The following is a 12,309-nucleotide window of genomic DNA, read 5'->3' as shown; positions in this document are numbered from 1 at the left end:
TTCTCCAAAATCACCCAACCACATGTCATGCTTATCTCAGATCCTGCTAATGGAATGCTTAACACGACCTGGCTGATGATATCATATACACCCAGACATTTCTCTCTGCTGAAGTGGCGGCAGCTTATGTTTTCAAATTAGCCACATGTGCTTTATCCCAATCTCTTAAACTAATGTGACCTCAGGCAAAAATTTTTGCTTCAGCTTGTGCTAAAACTTGTGTAATGTTAGCTACCTGTAACAAACGGCAAACGTTACATAATCTTCCAGAATTCAATATCCTGTCCATTTCCTGCCTCTCTAGGTGAGACTTTATATCCCGGCTTCCATAGATAAATATTCCCTGTGGAGAGATTGGCTCTTTGGAATGTCGGACAGTCCCCCCTCTTTGCGCAGGATGGAACATATTGTGGTGACAGCTGGAGCAGAGAATATGGAGAATATGTTGACTTATATATCCTTAAATGACAGTTAGTGCGCCCCAATGTCTTGATGTAACACAGTGCTATTGTGGATGCTGGATAGCCCATGTGCTACATACTGTACTGCACTACATAGGAATAACAATGTTAGGAATTTGGTGCAACAAATCAGCATATTTCAATGCTTTTGTTTATAGAGAAATCACACGTCTACATGTGTTTCCCCAGTCAGTATAACACTTATTTGTTTCGTTTGGGAACTCACGCTCATTTAACATTGCCAACAAGATCATTTAAGATTAAGTACACCCTCAATTTCTACCAGGACACTCCCTCCCAGCATATTTAAAAATGCAACGAAGGAGCGGGGGGTTGGGGGAGGCAAACCATTGTATCAGGTGAGGCTACGCAGTGTGTGACGATGTGACTACCCAACTGGCATGGTGCCAGTTTGTGTTGGTTGGCTGTGGTTTTCACTCCATATGAGTTCAATATGCAAAGTGGCACATGCCGTTGGTGCCGACTTTAATCATCGGTTCTGTGCCGCACACAAACAAATAGCACCTATACCAATAGCATCATAAAAAAAAAAATACTGACTAATGAAAAACTAGCTTTTAGTGGCGTTGTCAACACTAATAAGCAAACAAATGAAATTCACGTTTATCAAAGCATTTATATGGATTTCTCTAACCTCGCTGCTACGTAAGCTACTGTCGGGCTCTGTGCATTTTAGCTGGAGAGACAGGACGGCTTGCAGTGCTTTAACAATCACTAAGAGCACATTTCTGGCCCGTTGAGAGCGTCTCTGTGTGGGTACCTGTGCTGTCTTACAAGCAGCTCGGTGTGTCTTTTGGAAGTACTAGTGCATGTTTCTGAGTCTTTGTGTAATATCATCTATATCAAGGGTGTTTGCTTGTGAAATTGTTTGTAGCGTACATAATTTGCTAACAACTTAACAACTTTGTGCTCTCTAAGAACTGACAACATCAAAATTAAATTTCCAAGATTTTATTACAGGCAAACAAAGCAGTGAACTTTGACAAGTCCAAATACTGTTTTTTTTTTCCTTTTACAGTCCTCTGCTTTGTTTATGAAGTGGTCTTTGAATATATAGTGTTGTTGTGCTTCTCTGTGCTGTCATGGATTTGGGCAGCTCATGAGAGTCACCACTTCACAAGCAGGGTCCCCCCGGGCCTCTCTGAGCACATGGGAACAGAGTGTGAGGAGCCCGACCGGCACCCCAAATTGCCAGAGAAACTAGAGACCTCGGGGGAAGCATGTTAGCATGTCACTGAAAGCTAGTGTATAGATTCTTGCCTGTCTGAAACACAGAACAGTTGGGCTACACTTGAAAGAGCGACTGGGCCAAGTTGGCTGCCAAAGCCCAAAGGCTGGAACACATGAGTGTGAAAATGTGTCGTTCCCATATCTTTGTTATGCAGAACACGCTAATACGGGTGTGCATGTGTGCAATAGGGTCGTGACCAAGCACATGTTGAAGTTAGCAGGGATCTTGAATCAGCACAGCAGCTTGAATTATAGCATTATTTATTTTTACCTCCCTCCCGTGCTCTTTCTCAAAATTGAAAATGTGATTGAGAGTAAGTTTTAGAGTCAAACAAACAGTACAAACCTCCCCTGGCACTTCAAAGTACTGTGGGTTTAACTGTGGCCAATGAGGTATTTGGGTTTTCTACCCCCTGTTGCTCCTAAAACCTTGACTTGAAAGGTATGTGTGCACAGGATTTTTCCAATCTGTGTGCTCAATTATCATTGTCAGTAAACCCTTTTTGGAGGTTTAAAATCTTTGAGATGGCTTGTTGTATGACAGCAGGGGAGCTGAAATATGTAATTTCATCTACTCTTGCAGCAGGTGCCTCTGCAAACACAATAGCCTGCCAAACACACAGGGAAATATTCTTGAACTCTGGCTTTGGTCAGATCTTTGGGTCTTTATAGAAACAATATATCCCTCAACAGATGGTTGTAACAAGAGGAACACCTTACAGAAATATACCTGATACACTGCAGGGGATTCCTGTCCTCCTCTGCTTCAACGCAGGTTGTAAATCATATTTAATGTCACCAGACATGAGGAATGTACAGTGTAGTGTAAGTGTGTAATTGCTGTAATAGAATTATGGGGTTGACCCTAAACTGTCGCAGCAGAGCACACGACTTGAATGTTTTCACCCAGAAGAAGACCATAACAGAACAGCACCCAGTATGTATACGTTATATACAGTATGTGTATGTGATGTGTGCAGTGCCGTCATACAAATATGTACACATGCAGACAAATGCAAATTTTCCATTCACATCCAAGGCCTGTTGTTTGCACTTCTTGCACTTTTTTTTGGAACCAGGCTCCACTCTATAGAGTCTGGCTTCTTATCACAAGATTTTTAATACCAGTCATCAACTGTGATTAACTCAGAGAATGATTTGATCAAGAAAGCAGCACACAAGAACAAACCTACCATCACTTCACCTTTCAGAAAATTCCATGAAAAGGGCAAATATTCAGGAAGTGTACGGTCTGATATGACTAGAACCCCCAAAACAAACTTTGTGTTGTAATCATTTGTCCCAAAACAAGACGAAAATTACAGCACTTTACTCTGGCTCGTGAAACTGCCAGAGTAAATGTTGCATCGGACTCAACATGTTTTTTTGAGGGCGTGTCGGCGGCTGTAAGGGCCAGAGAGAGGCAGTTAAGTTGTTAATCTCAGCGTCAGGATCTGTCTGGCATCACGTCCTGAGCGTGTCAGCAGTATAGTAAGGCAACGACGGCCAGCTCGAAAACACACTATGAGAAGTACAGTGAGTTCTATTGTTTTAGCTTTATTTCAGCTCTTTAGCTTGAGCTCAAAAACTGCCAAATCAGAAACGACGGTCATTACAAAGACTAAAATCCACATCGACCAAACCTACTCAAACCCCAAAAATCTTCAGCGGAGCTTCTTGAGGGGATATGATTCATAAATTAGTGCATTTGCTTCTGCAGCTCATTTTTATTTTCCAGACTTGTAGTTCATTGGGTCACTGGAGGTAATGAGAGGATTTTATGTCTGGGGAAAATCAATTCAGGCTGGTGCCAGAATGGAGTTTGTCTGGCTTAATCAACAGTAAAGGTCATCAGCTTTCGGCTGTGTTGTGCCACCATGCAAATATTGAGGCGACATTTTCGAAATGAAGGGATTGAGTGGCATAAAATATTGATTTCCACATATCAGAGAGTGAGCACAGACAGAAGTGATGAGCTCTTGTTGCAGCATGAATGCCCTCGCAGTAAATGAGGTAGTTAAAGAATTTTATAAGGTATCAGAGAGCTTAGTTTGCCCCTGACGCGTTCAACATAGTATAACTGTCAGTCTCTCAAATGAACTGTTGGCAGAGCTTTATTATGATAACTATTGTACTATGCTTATTTTTCTAAGCAGATGTACTGCCATGAGGTGTTTTGCTTCTTTTATAGTGGTCTGTAGAAATGGGGTCTGAACCTCTGAAATACCAAAAGTGCTGTGATATGGCATTAACACTCAAAATATTGTCATACACAGTCCTTACATGCACAGAAAACACAGTCATTGGAGCCCTGAGGTCATTGAAGGCCCTGCCCCTCCCACCATATTTATAATAAAAAAGAGACATTTTTAGTATTTGCAATAAAAAATGTCTGCATTAGAAGTTAAATTTCTGACATATGTTGAGATTTCAAATACATTTAAAGTGTTGGCAAAGAATTACTACAACTCTTATCTTATAGAACTATCCAATTGTGCCTTAATGTGGCTCTTATTTGAGTTTCCAACTCTCATTGACGTGCACACAGTAACAAGAACAACAACAGCTTTCCACCAGTGCTCTAAGCCCAGGCTAAACAAGACCAGATGTGAACGAGGAACATGGTCTCTGTATTCCCCTGTGCCTTGGTTGCTCGTGGCATCACGCTTCCTCGGATTGGCCAGGACAAATTGATCTCAGACAGAGCTATTTGAAAACTATTGTGGAGTGCACTTCGTTCCTCGAGGCAGTTCTCCTCTCTCTCTTTCCCTGTGTAATAAAAGCTAAGACAAGTGAATAGTCTGAGATGTTGTGACCCCATTATGGACTGGACAACCTCATAGTTTTAGCTTTCCTGTGGATGATGAGGTAAGGAGCTGAGGTGGAAAGTAGAAGGATGAAACTATGAGTGTGAAAGTAGAGTGAAAAGGAGTACAACATCAATTCTCTACAAGATTAGTTTCATAGTCTTGTACAGAATGTTTGTGTTCTAACAAGACTAAAAGTTAAGACCCCACTAGCAGCCTGTAGAGGTTGCTTTGTTGTCACATCCTACCATTATGACCAACATCCTGATGCTTTTACTGCTTTAAGAACCTTTTCAGTGGTGGGTTTAAAAATATAGTTTGTCCTGAGGGTTGCATGAGAAGAAAATTCACATAGAATCCCAAATGAAAAAGGGGTTTATCATCTGGAGGACATAAATATTCTCAGTGAATTTCCTAGCAGTCATTAGATTTTGATCTCTTTCATACATAGAAGATGTGGCCTGATGGTCCGGCTTATGGAAAGGTCACAGGGTCACCATAAACATTAGGATTACTTAAAGTCTCAGTCAAGGAGCAGTTTTGACCTGATGGTAGTGATAAAGGAAAGTAATGCACCTACTTGCAAGGTGTATGGAGAAGGTAAAGCATCTTAAAGACCAACACATTTTGGCTTGTTGCCAGAACTGTGCCAAAAAACATTCAAATGTTCTTTGTAAAGTGTTTTAAGTTTGACCTGGATGAAGGCCGCAAGCCAAAATGCACTGGTCTGACAATAAAGTTGTTTTTAATATTACATGTGTTGCTGTTGTTTTGACCCTTTTAAGTGCTACAGGAAAGGTCAGGACATCACCAAAATCATTAGGAATCATCCTCTGGTGACCCTGAGTATCCATACCAAGCTTCTTGCCAATCTAGCCAATAGTAGTTGAAATATCTCACTCTGGACAAAAGCGTTGGACAGTCAGGCCATCTGGCTGTCCAACACACAACGTACATCCTCATACGTACAACCAGCAGAGCTATACTGTAATATTTTGAAGGCATAAATCAATGTTCATTTGACTCAATCTGTCTTTGTGTTCATGCACAGGAGCAAGAGGACCCCAACAAGCTGGCCACAAGCTGGCCGGACTACTACATTGACCGCATCAACTCCATGGCTGCTGTAAGTCAAACTCATTCTCTGCTCTTAGCCAGAATCTTCTTCACTCTATTGAAATTCCTCGATGATTGATGTTCCCGGCCAACTTTAGTTGTCCTATTACAATATCCTCCGCTTACTTCAAGCATCCGGCCACCTCTCCTAAGAGGTCACTGTTAACTCAGTCATTCTTTCTCAGACTTCTCTCTTGGCTCCCTTTTTATCGTCTCCCTGCTGACTGCTTGTTATATTCGCATGACCACATTCCTTCACTGTGACCCCAGCGTTCACACACACTGTGATGACAAACAGGCCATTTAGACACTCAGCAGTCCAGTCAGTGGGAATGACTGTCAGAAACACAGAGCGAAGCCAGGATGACAATATTCATTATTTCTAGCCCGTATGGCTGCCAATAAAAACAACATGACATCATTAGAAAACTGTAATCCACCATGATCTCAGTATTATTTTAGACATAACCGCTGTTATGCGAGTTGTGTTATTTGATTGTACATTCAGCCACTGACCGGTGTGCCATTGACCTCTCACCCCCGAGTCCTCATGTGGACGACAAGTTGGCTCCCAAATGTTTGGAGATCATAAAACATGACGTTTTAAGAGGGGCTCTTTAAGCCTGACATGTAGGTATGAAATTTAGAGACTAGTCAGTCAGTGCTGGAGACAAAGTCGTGCAAATCCAGTAAGAGCATCTTATATCAGTAATGGACTGGAGGGTTTTTTTTGTTTTGTTTTTTTCGTTGTTGTTGTTGTTGTTGTTTTGTTTTTTCTCCACCGAACCAAGCAGACCAACATTTATTACATTTACAAGTCTTTCCAGGGCATGGATCAGATAAACTGTTCAACATAACGTACGCAGACCACCATAAATATGGAGCCAAAACGTAATGGCATTTAATATCTGTTTATTGCCATGTTTGTTTTTCTGGCAAACAGGCCTGTAGCAACAACCCATGTCGAAGGTTGCTATTTTTACAGCTGTTTTTGTTTACTGGCTCCACTCAGGGGACAAGAATGAGCTAGTTCTGAACTGTGTGTCGGTACCTGAGCTTACTGTTGAAGTCTGGAGAAACAATTTTACTGTCATTCTCTTAAAGACTCAGACAACACGCACTCACGCACACATACACAGTATTTTACATGTAGTCGAGAGAAAGTGCTGATTTGTGTGTTGCCAAGAATTTTAAATCCACCAGGGCTGTAGAGGTGCCTCTGTGCTATTAGGTGTCAGACACGCTGTCAGAGTTGTGTTTCAGCCTTTTCTTTTCTTTTTTACTATATCTACTGCAAAACTACAAGACTTTGCAAGCTTTTTCTGTATAGTTTATTGTATAAAGAGTCTTAAAATGTTGATATTTTCTTAAAACAAGATTAAATTGTGTCAGTGTGAGGAGATATTTCCACTTTCTAGAGAGTGTTAGTGCCATTAGTTGCACTAATATTGGAGAAAAATCTTTCAAGAAAATTTTGATAAGAAGATTATTCACCTTTTGAAGCAACTGAAATGATTACATCACTGGCAGAATTGGTTTTGCTTGCACAAAGATGATTAAGATTTTATGACTCTATACTATATTAAGTAACTTGTCTGGAAGGATATTTTTATTCTCCATTCCCCTTTTTTGCACAAGCAGTCTCTTGTTCCAGCTCCACTTTAGTAGAGCCTCCCTTATTCACCATAGCTCCAACCAATTTCCTCCCCTTCCTGAATCATTTTTTTTCACTACCACTATCAGTCTTCCATTTTCTCCACCACAGTGCTCCAGACTGCATTTTGACAAGAGAACATTTTAAAGTTTGGAGGTGCTCTGCTCGTCCATGACTTCATGTCTTGGCTCCCAGGCGGGCTCACCAGGGACAGCCCTTCCACAGTAGCTGAGTTATTGGATGAGCTCATTTTCGCTATGCCGCCCGGAGAGATTATTGTACAACCAGCGTCTTGATGTTCATTCATAAAACCGTGTCAGAGTCCTGAGGTTGTTGGTTGGCCACTGAGTTATAATTCAAACGTCCTCGTGACTCTGACAAGAGTTTCTGTAGTCCTGCTGTGTCTAAGCTAGTATATTGAGTCTCAGAGATCCCACCTGGACAGGGATGTCTGCCGATAGACGGGAAGAGAAAAGACCTTTAAGGTAGATACGACTATTGATGTGAAGAATCACCCAGAACTCAGCTATCGCTGACTTGCATCTTCACAACCACAAAATTAGAAACTCTGTTGATGAATGCTTAAAAGCAAAAACATTTTAGTAATTGTTGCTGGATGACATGACAGTGCAGTAAAGACCAATTATAGTTTTTATTTTCTAGCTTTATTTGAACAACAGAATAATAGCTAACTTTCAGCTAGCATTTGGTTAGCTTAATTAGGTTTAGTGCCCCTGTCTCACTTTGCCTGGTTGTTTTAGTTAAAATAATGTTGTTTGCCTTCGTTTTTATTGAACAAATACTTTTTTACTTGGCGCATCAGTGACTCACATGGTCCACATTAAGGTTTTGATGAGCTGCAGTCATCACTCACTCAGTTAACAACGCACTGACGACTAGCTTGAAGGCATAGTTCTGGCTCTGGGGGGCACTTCCCATAATAAGGATTTAGAGAAGTACCTTCTGCTGGTTTACCAACTGGCTATAATAGTATCCTTATGTGCATGTTGGCTACAGGTTAGAATGAGCTTACAAATAGCAGATGTAGGAAGGAGCCATTTGGCTAGACTCATTGACATGGTGAACTGGCTCACAGCACGACCATATCATTCACTCTCCCCAACACTTGTTGTGTCCAACTTCCCATTGACTATGAACATATTCGTTTAGAGAAACAGGAGCCAAAGCCTTTACTTCTTGGCACAGGGTGTCTGAACCATCTGGACTTGAGGCTAAGTCGACATGATGGATGTTTTGACTGCACTGTTTCTAGATTAAACACTCACACACTGGACAGACCGGAGCTGTTGTTAGGTAGTCAAACATGGGGTAGCTGCAGTTAGCTGTGTGGATATTATGGCAAGAAAGTCATTTCTTGCCATGGAATATTTGCACCCAACTTTGACCTATCTGCCCTTTTTAAGGGTTGAAAAACAGGGTCACATTTAAACAAATATCTTTTTCAGGCAAATTAATGGGCAGCCACTTTCACTAGCGTACTCCACTGCTAACACACACACTGTTTGAACCTTAGCACTTGGCAGGGAACTGCCATGGAAAAAGCCTGGAGAGGCTAAACAGAAGCCCTGTGGTCCTGACTAATGGGAGCACAGCAGCCCTTTGATGTCACTGAAGGGAGCCTTTAAGTGATGCAGAAATGCATTAACACTACCACTGGTCTAAGTGTTTTTTTATGATTTGTCCTATTTGTTGTAAGCTTGATTGGAGCTAATTGCCTGCATGACTTATTTTGGCATGTTGTATAGCTTCAAACTGTTCTTTAAAATGAAAAGGGAGAAAATTACACATGATCTGTTTGATTTGTGGTGCCTGACATATGCCTACTAATGAGGCTTTGATTATATGTGCTGTGCTGCAACAGCTAATTGCAACAAACACATTTACTTGTGTAGAGGTGGCATATGTTCCACTGCTGTCTCGCTGCCAAATTAAGATTAACATTCTTGTGATGACCAAGTACAAATAAAGAAAATCTCTTAATTAAAAGTGAAAAATACAGAATTTATGCCAGAAGGTAACTTGTCCACTGGCACCTGCTAAAGCCAAAAACAATATCAATCAGTTGTTTTTCCATTATTTTCTCGCCATTTTTGTAGATGCAGACCCTATTTGCCTTTGATGAGGAGGAAATGGAAATGAGGAACAAGGTGGTGGAAGACCTGAAGACAGCGCTTCGGACTCAGCCAATGAGGTAAGTAAATCTCTCCGTCCATCTAAACCATGACCTCTCCCTCTGCTGCAGACAGCACAGAGCTCTGCATTGCTTGCCTGGCCTCTGTCATGCATTCCTCCTATTTGACTTGTTGATATAACACTACGCATATTTACTACAGTTAATAACGTAACATGCCACAGGAAAGATTTACTTTCTATGAAGTCTGTCTCTTGTCACGGCACACTAAAAGGAGCCTGTTTAATTACTTTCAATTGAAATACAACCAATCAAAGATATTTTTAGATCTCCTAGTTTCTCTTCCCTTGACGTGGTCATCAGCAGCTGTTAGACCTCACTCATCGGCCACAAAGAAACATTCAAGGACGTTGGACAGCCCACTAATACAAACCACCTCCCTGTCCCCGTCAGCAGCTCCTTTGGAGCTGTCCATCAACTTGTGCCAGTTATATGATGCAGTGGTCTGGACCAAAGTGGGGGTGTTGAGTTTTCTCAAGGGGAGCTATGAAGTGACAGACTTAATGTGCAGAGTGACAAAAACTCAGGGCAGTCTTAGTGTCTGGGTCATGTCTGGGTTTTGTGTGTGCATGTGTGTATGTGTGTTTGTAGGCCAAGTGTGTGCATGCATGTTTGTATTTTAATGTGTGCATGTGTGAGTATCCAAACCACTATAACTGGGAATAAAGCAAGTGAGCAGCTCTAAGAGTCTAGACAAAAGGGAGGAAGTTGGCCAGTGAGTAAAAGATGAGTGTTGCTCCTTCTGGTCATTAAAAACCTTACTTCTACATTCTTATTCATGCTTAGCTACATTCTCTTGCGATATTTACTGTATACACATAAAGTCACATCAAATCAAAAGTCTAATCAAAAAATGAAGCAAGATATCAGAAGATATAACACAAATGTTCATACTGACAGAACGTATTGCTTTTGATGATCCTTAATATGTTTGAAATGAATTCTGATGATGAGTCCTCTTAGTTCATAACTACTTTGGAAAAGGTTCATAGATGACTGTGTCTGTGTGCAGGTATAAGGGATGAATGATTTGATTTCTGTGCTATGTAGAGTAATAAAGAGTTGAGTCTAAACATGTTAGATTTACTGTGGAAGTGGATGATGTTATGGTTCGTGTTTTAGATATATGGAACACTTAAAAAAAAAAAGAGTATGTTCTTATTAACTATTCATAAAGTTGCAGCAAAAGGTTGTTTTCAAGGATATTTGCTTGAAATCAAGACATCAGCTTTGTTCTCTATAGTAGAGACAGACAGGAAATGTTCGGAGAGAGTTATGGGAAAGACGTGCAACCAGAATGTACCAGGGATTCTGCGATCACCCGGCATGCGTCCCTGACCAGTAGGCTACTGGGACACTCTGAGATTAACTGTGAATATATAAAGAACGAATAAGGTGATGACAGAGTATACCAAATGTTCTCAGTAAATTAACGATTTACCATTCCATTAAAAAAATATAAAAAAATATGACCCTGTCCTTAAAAGTAATAGCAAAAATCCCATTTGTTCCAGGAACCCCCTTGAGTTGTGTATATATATATGAGGGAGAAAAATTGGGGACACTCTCATTAATTCTGATTTACCACCACTGCTCTCTCACTCGTTCCAGTTGGGGACAATAAACGTGGCATGTGCGCCCAGTGGAACTGAACTATGAAAACTATTTCAGACGTTCACAGTCAGGAAATAAAACTCTAAAACAGTAGAATCATTTCTTGTGAAAGTCATATGCATAATTCATTGTTTGTCATCACCTAACATCACAGTAAAGCATGTATGAAGTATCCAGAAAAGGCACATTTAATGACTTTCAGTGATGAAATGGGCCCGTGTAGGTAACGCTTACTCTCTTTTATGGGTAACCCGGATGAAAGCGGTGAGTGCAGAAACTGTATTGAATAATTAAATAACAGAGGAGCAGGAGCAGCACAAGTGTGTGACTGCTTTTCCTTATTTGAGATGACAGTTTTCTGCATGTTGCTCATTTGGTTGTGAATCACTTCAGGATAATTATGCACAATCAAAAAACACGATCAATAAATAATTAGACTTAAGTAAGAACCGAAGACCAAGTAGCAGCAACATTTCTCAGGATTCTGACTTTAATGAGGCGTACAGTAGCTCGCTTTTTCTCAAGCGACTTGTTTTAACATAACGCGGTTTGAACGGTTCAAACTGCAAATATGATCAAAACATTGTTGGGTGGATTTTGACAGAATGTGGTAACAGAGGATAAATATCTAGCGCATTTTCACATACTTAAGGTGAATACTGAAGTAGTTCCTGACACACTCTGCGTCTCTCTTTTTCCCTCATTCACTCTAAGCGTTATATTCAAGTGTAGCACCTCATCAAAGTCATTATAATGACTCAATCTCCACTATTCAGTCTGTGCTTATGCTGTTAACACGGTGAGTTATTGCTCATTAATACACAGATATTTGAAGTACTGTAGCATTGATGTGGGTAGCAGGTGTGTCCCACAGTATATCAGTGTTCAGGGAAAGCCTGGCCAGTGCGTTAACATCCCGCCAAGTCTCGCCTTTGTGACAAATGGGTGGCTAAGACAAAAAGATGGCTTTGTGCTTGACAGCTAAGATGTCTGGGGGAACAGTTTGCTTTAATATGGCTATCAGCTTCACTCTTTATGTGTCACATCTGTGTATACTGTATGCTTTTATGGCAGCGTTTTGTGAGACACGGGTGCCTGTGTCTGTATTCAGCTTTGATTCACGACTGCGTTCGCCTGAAACGGCCTCCCTCCCTCCTTCGCTGTGGCATTTCAGAGAGGCAGCTGGGTTGTGGC

The 12,309-nt window shown here is 41.0% G+C and overlaps 1 protein-coding gene across 3 annotated transcripts in view; it reads left to right on the top strand.

Annotated features, from left to right (window-relative positions):
• The window catches only part of daam2 (dishevelled associated activator of morphogenesis 2), a 98,780-nt gene that overhangs the window by 49,189 nt on the left and 37,282 nt on the right, over positions 1-12,309 (top strand). For all 3 annotated transcript variants that reach the window (XM_067614919.1, XM_067614920.1, XM_067614918.1), the window contains exons 4-5: positions 5,571-5,645; positions 9,407-9,501. In XM_067614919.1, the coding sequence (XP_067471020.1) occupies positions 5,571-5,645; positions 9,407-9,501 (170 nt within the window). The remainder of the gene's footprint in view (positions 1-5,570; positions 5,646-9,406; positions 9,502-12,309) is intronic.

The sequence above is a fragment of the Thunnus thynnus genome, chromosome 16 (assembly GCF_963924715.1).
Source record: "Thunnus thynnus chromosome 16, fThuThy2.1, whole genome shotgun sequence".
Lineage (NCBI taxonomy): Eukaryota > Metazoa > Chordata > Actinopteri > Scombriformes > Scombridae > Thunnus > Thunnus thynnus.
Note: the sequence above shows the minus strand (reverse complement) of the source record. Positions and strands in the feature narration are given on the sequence as shown.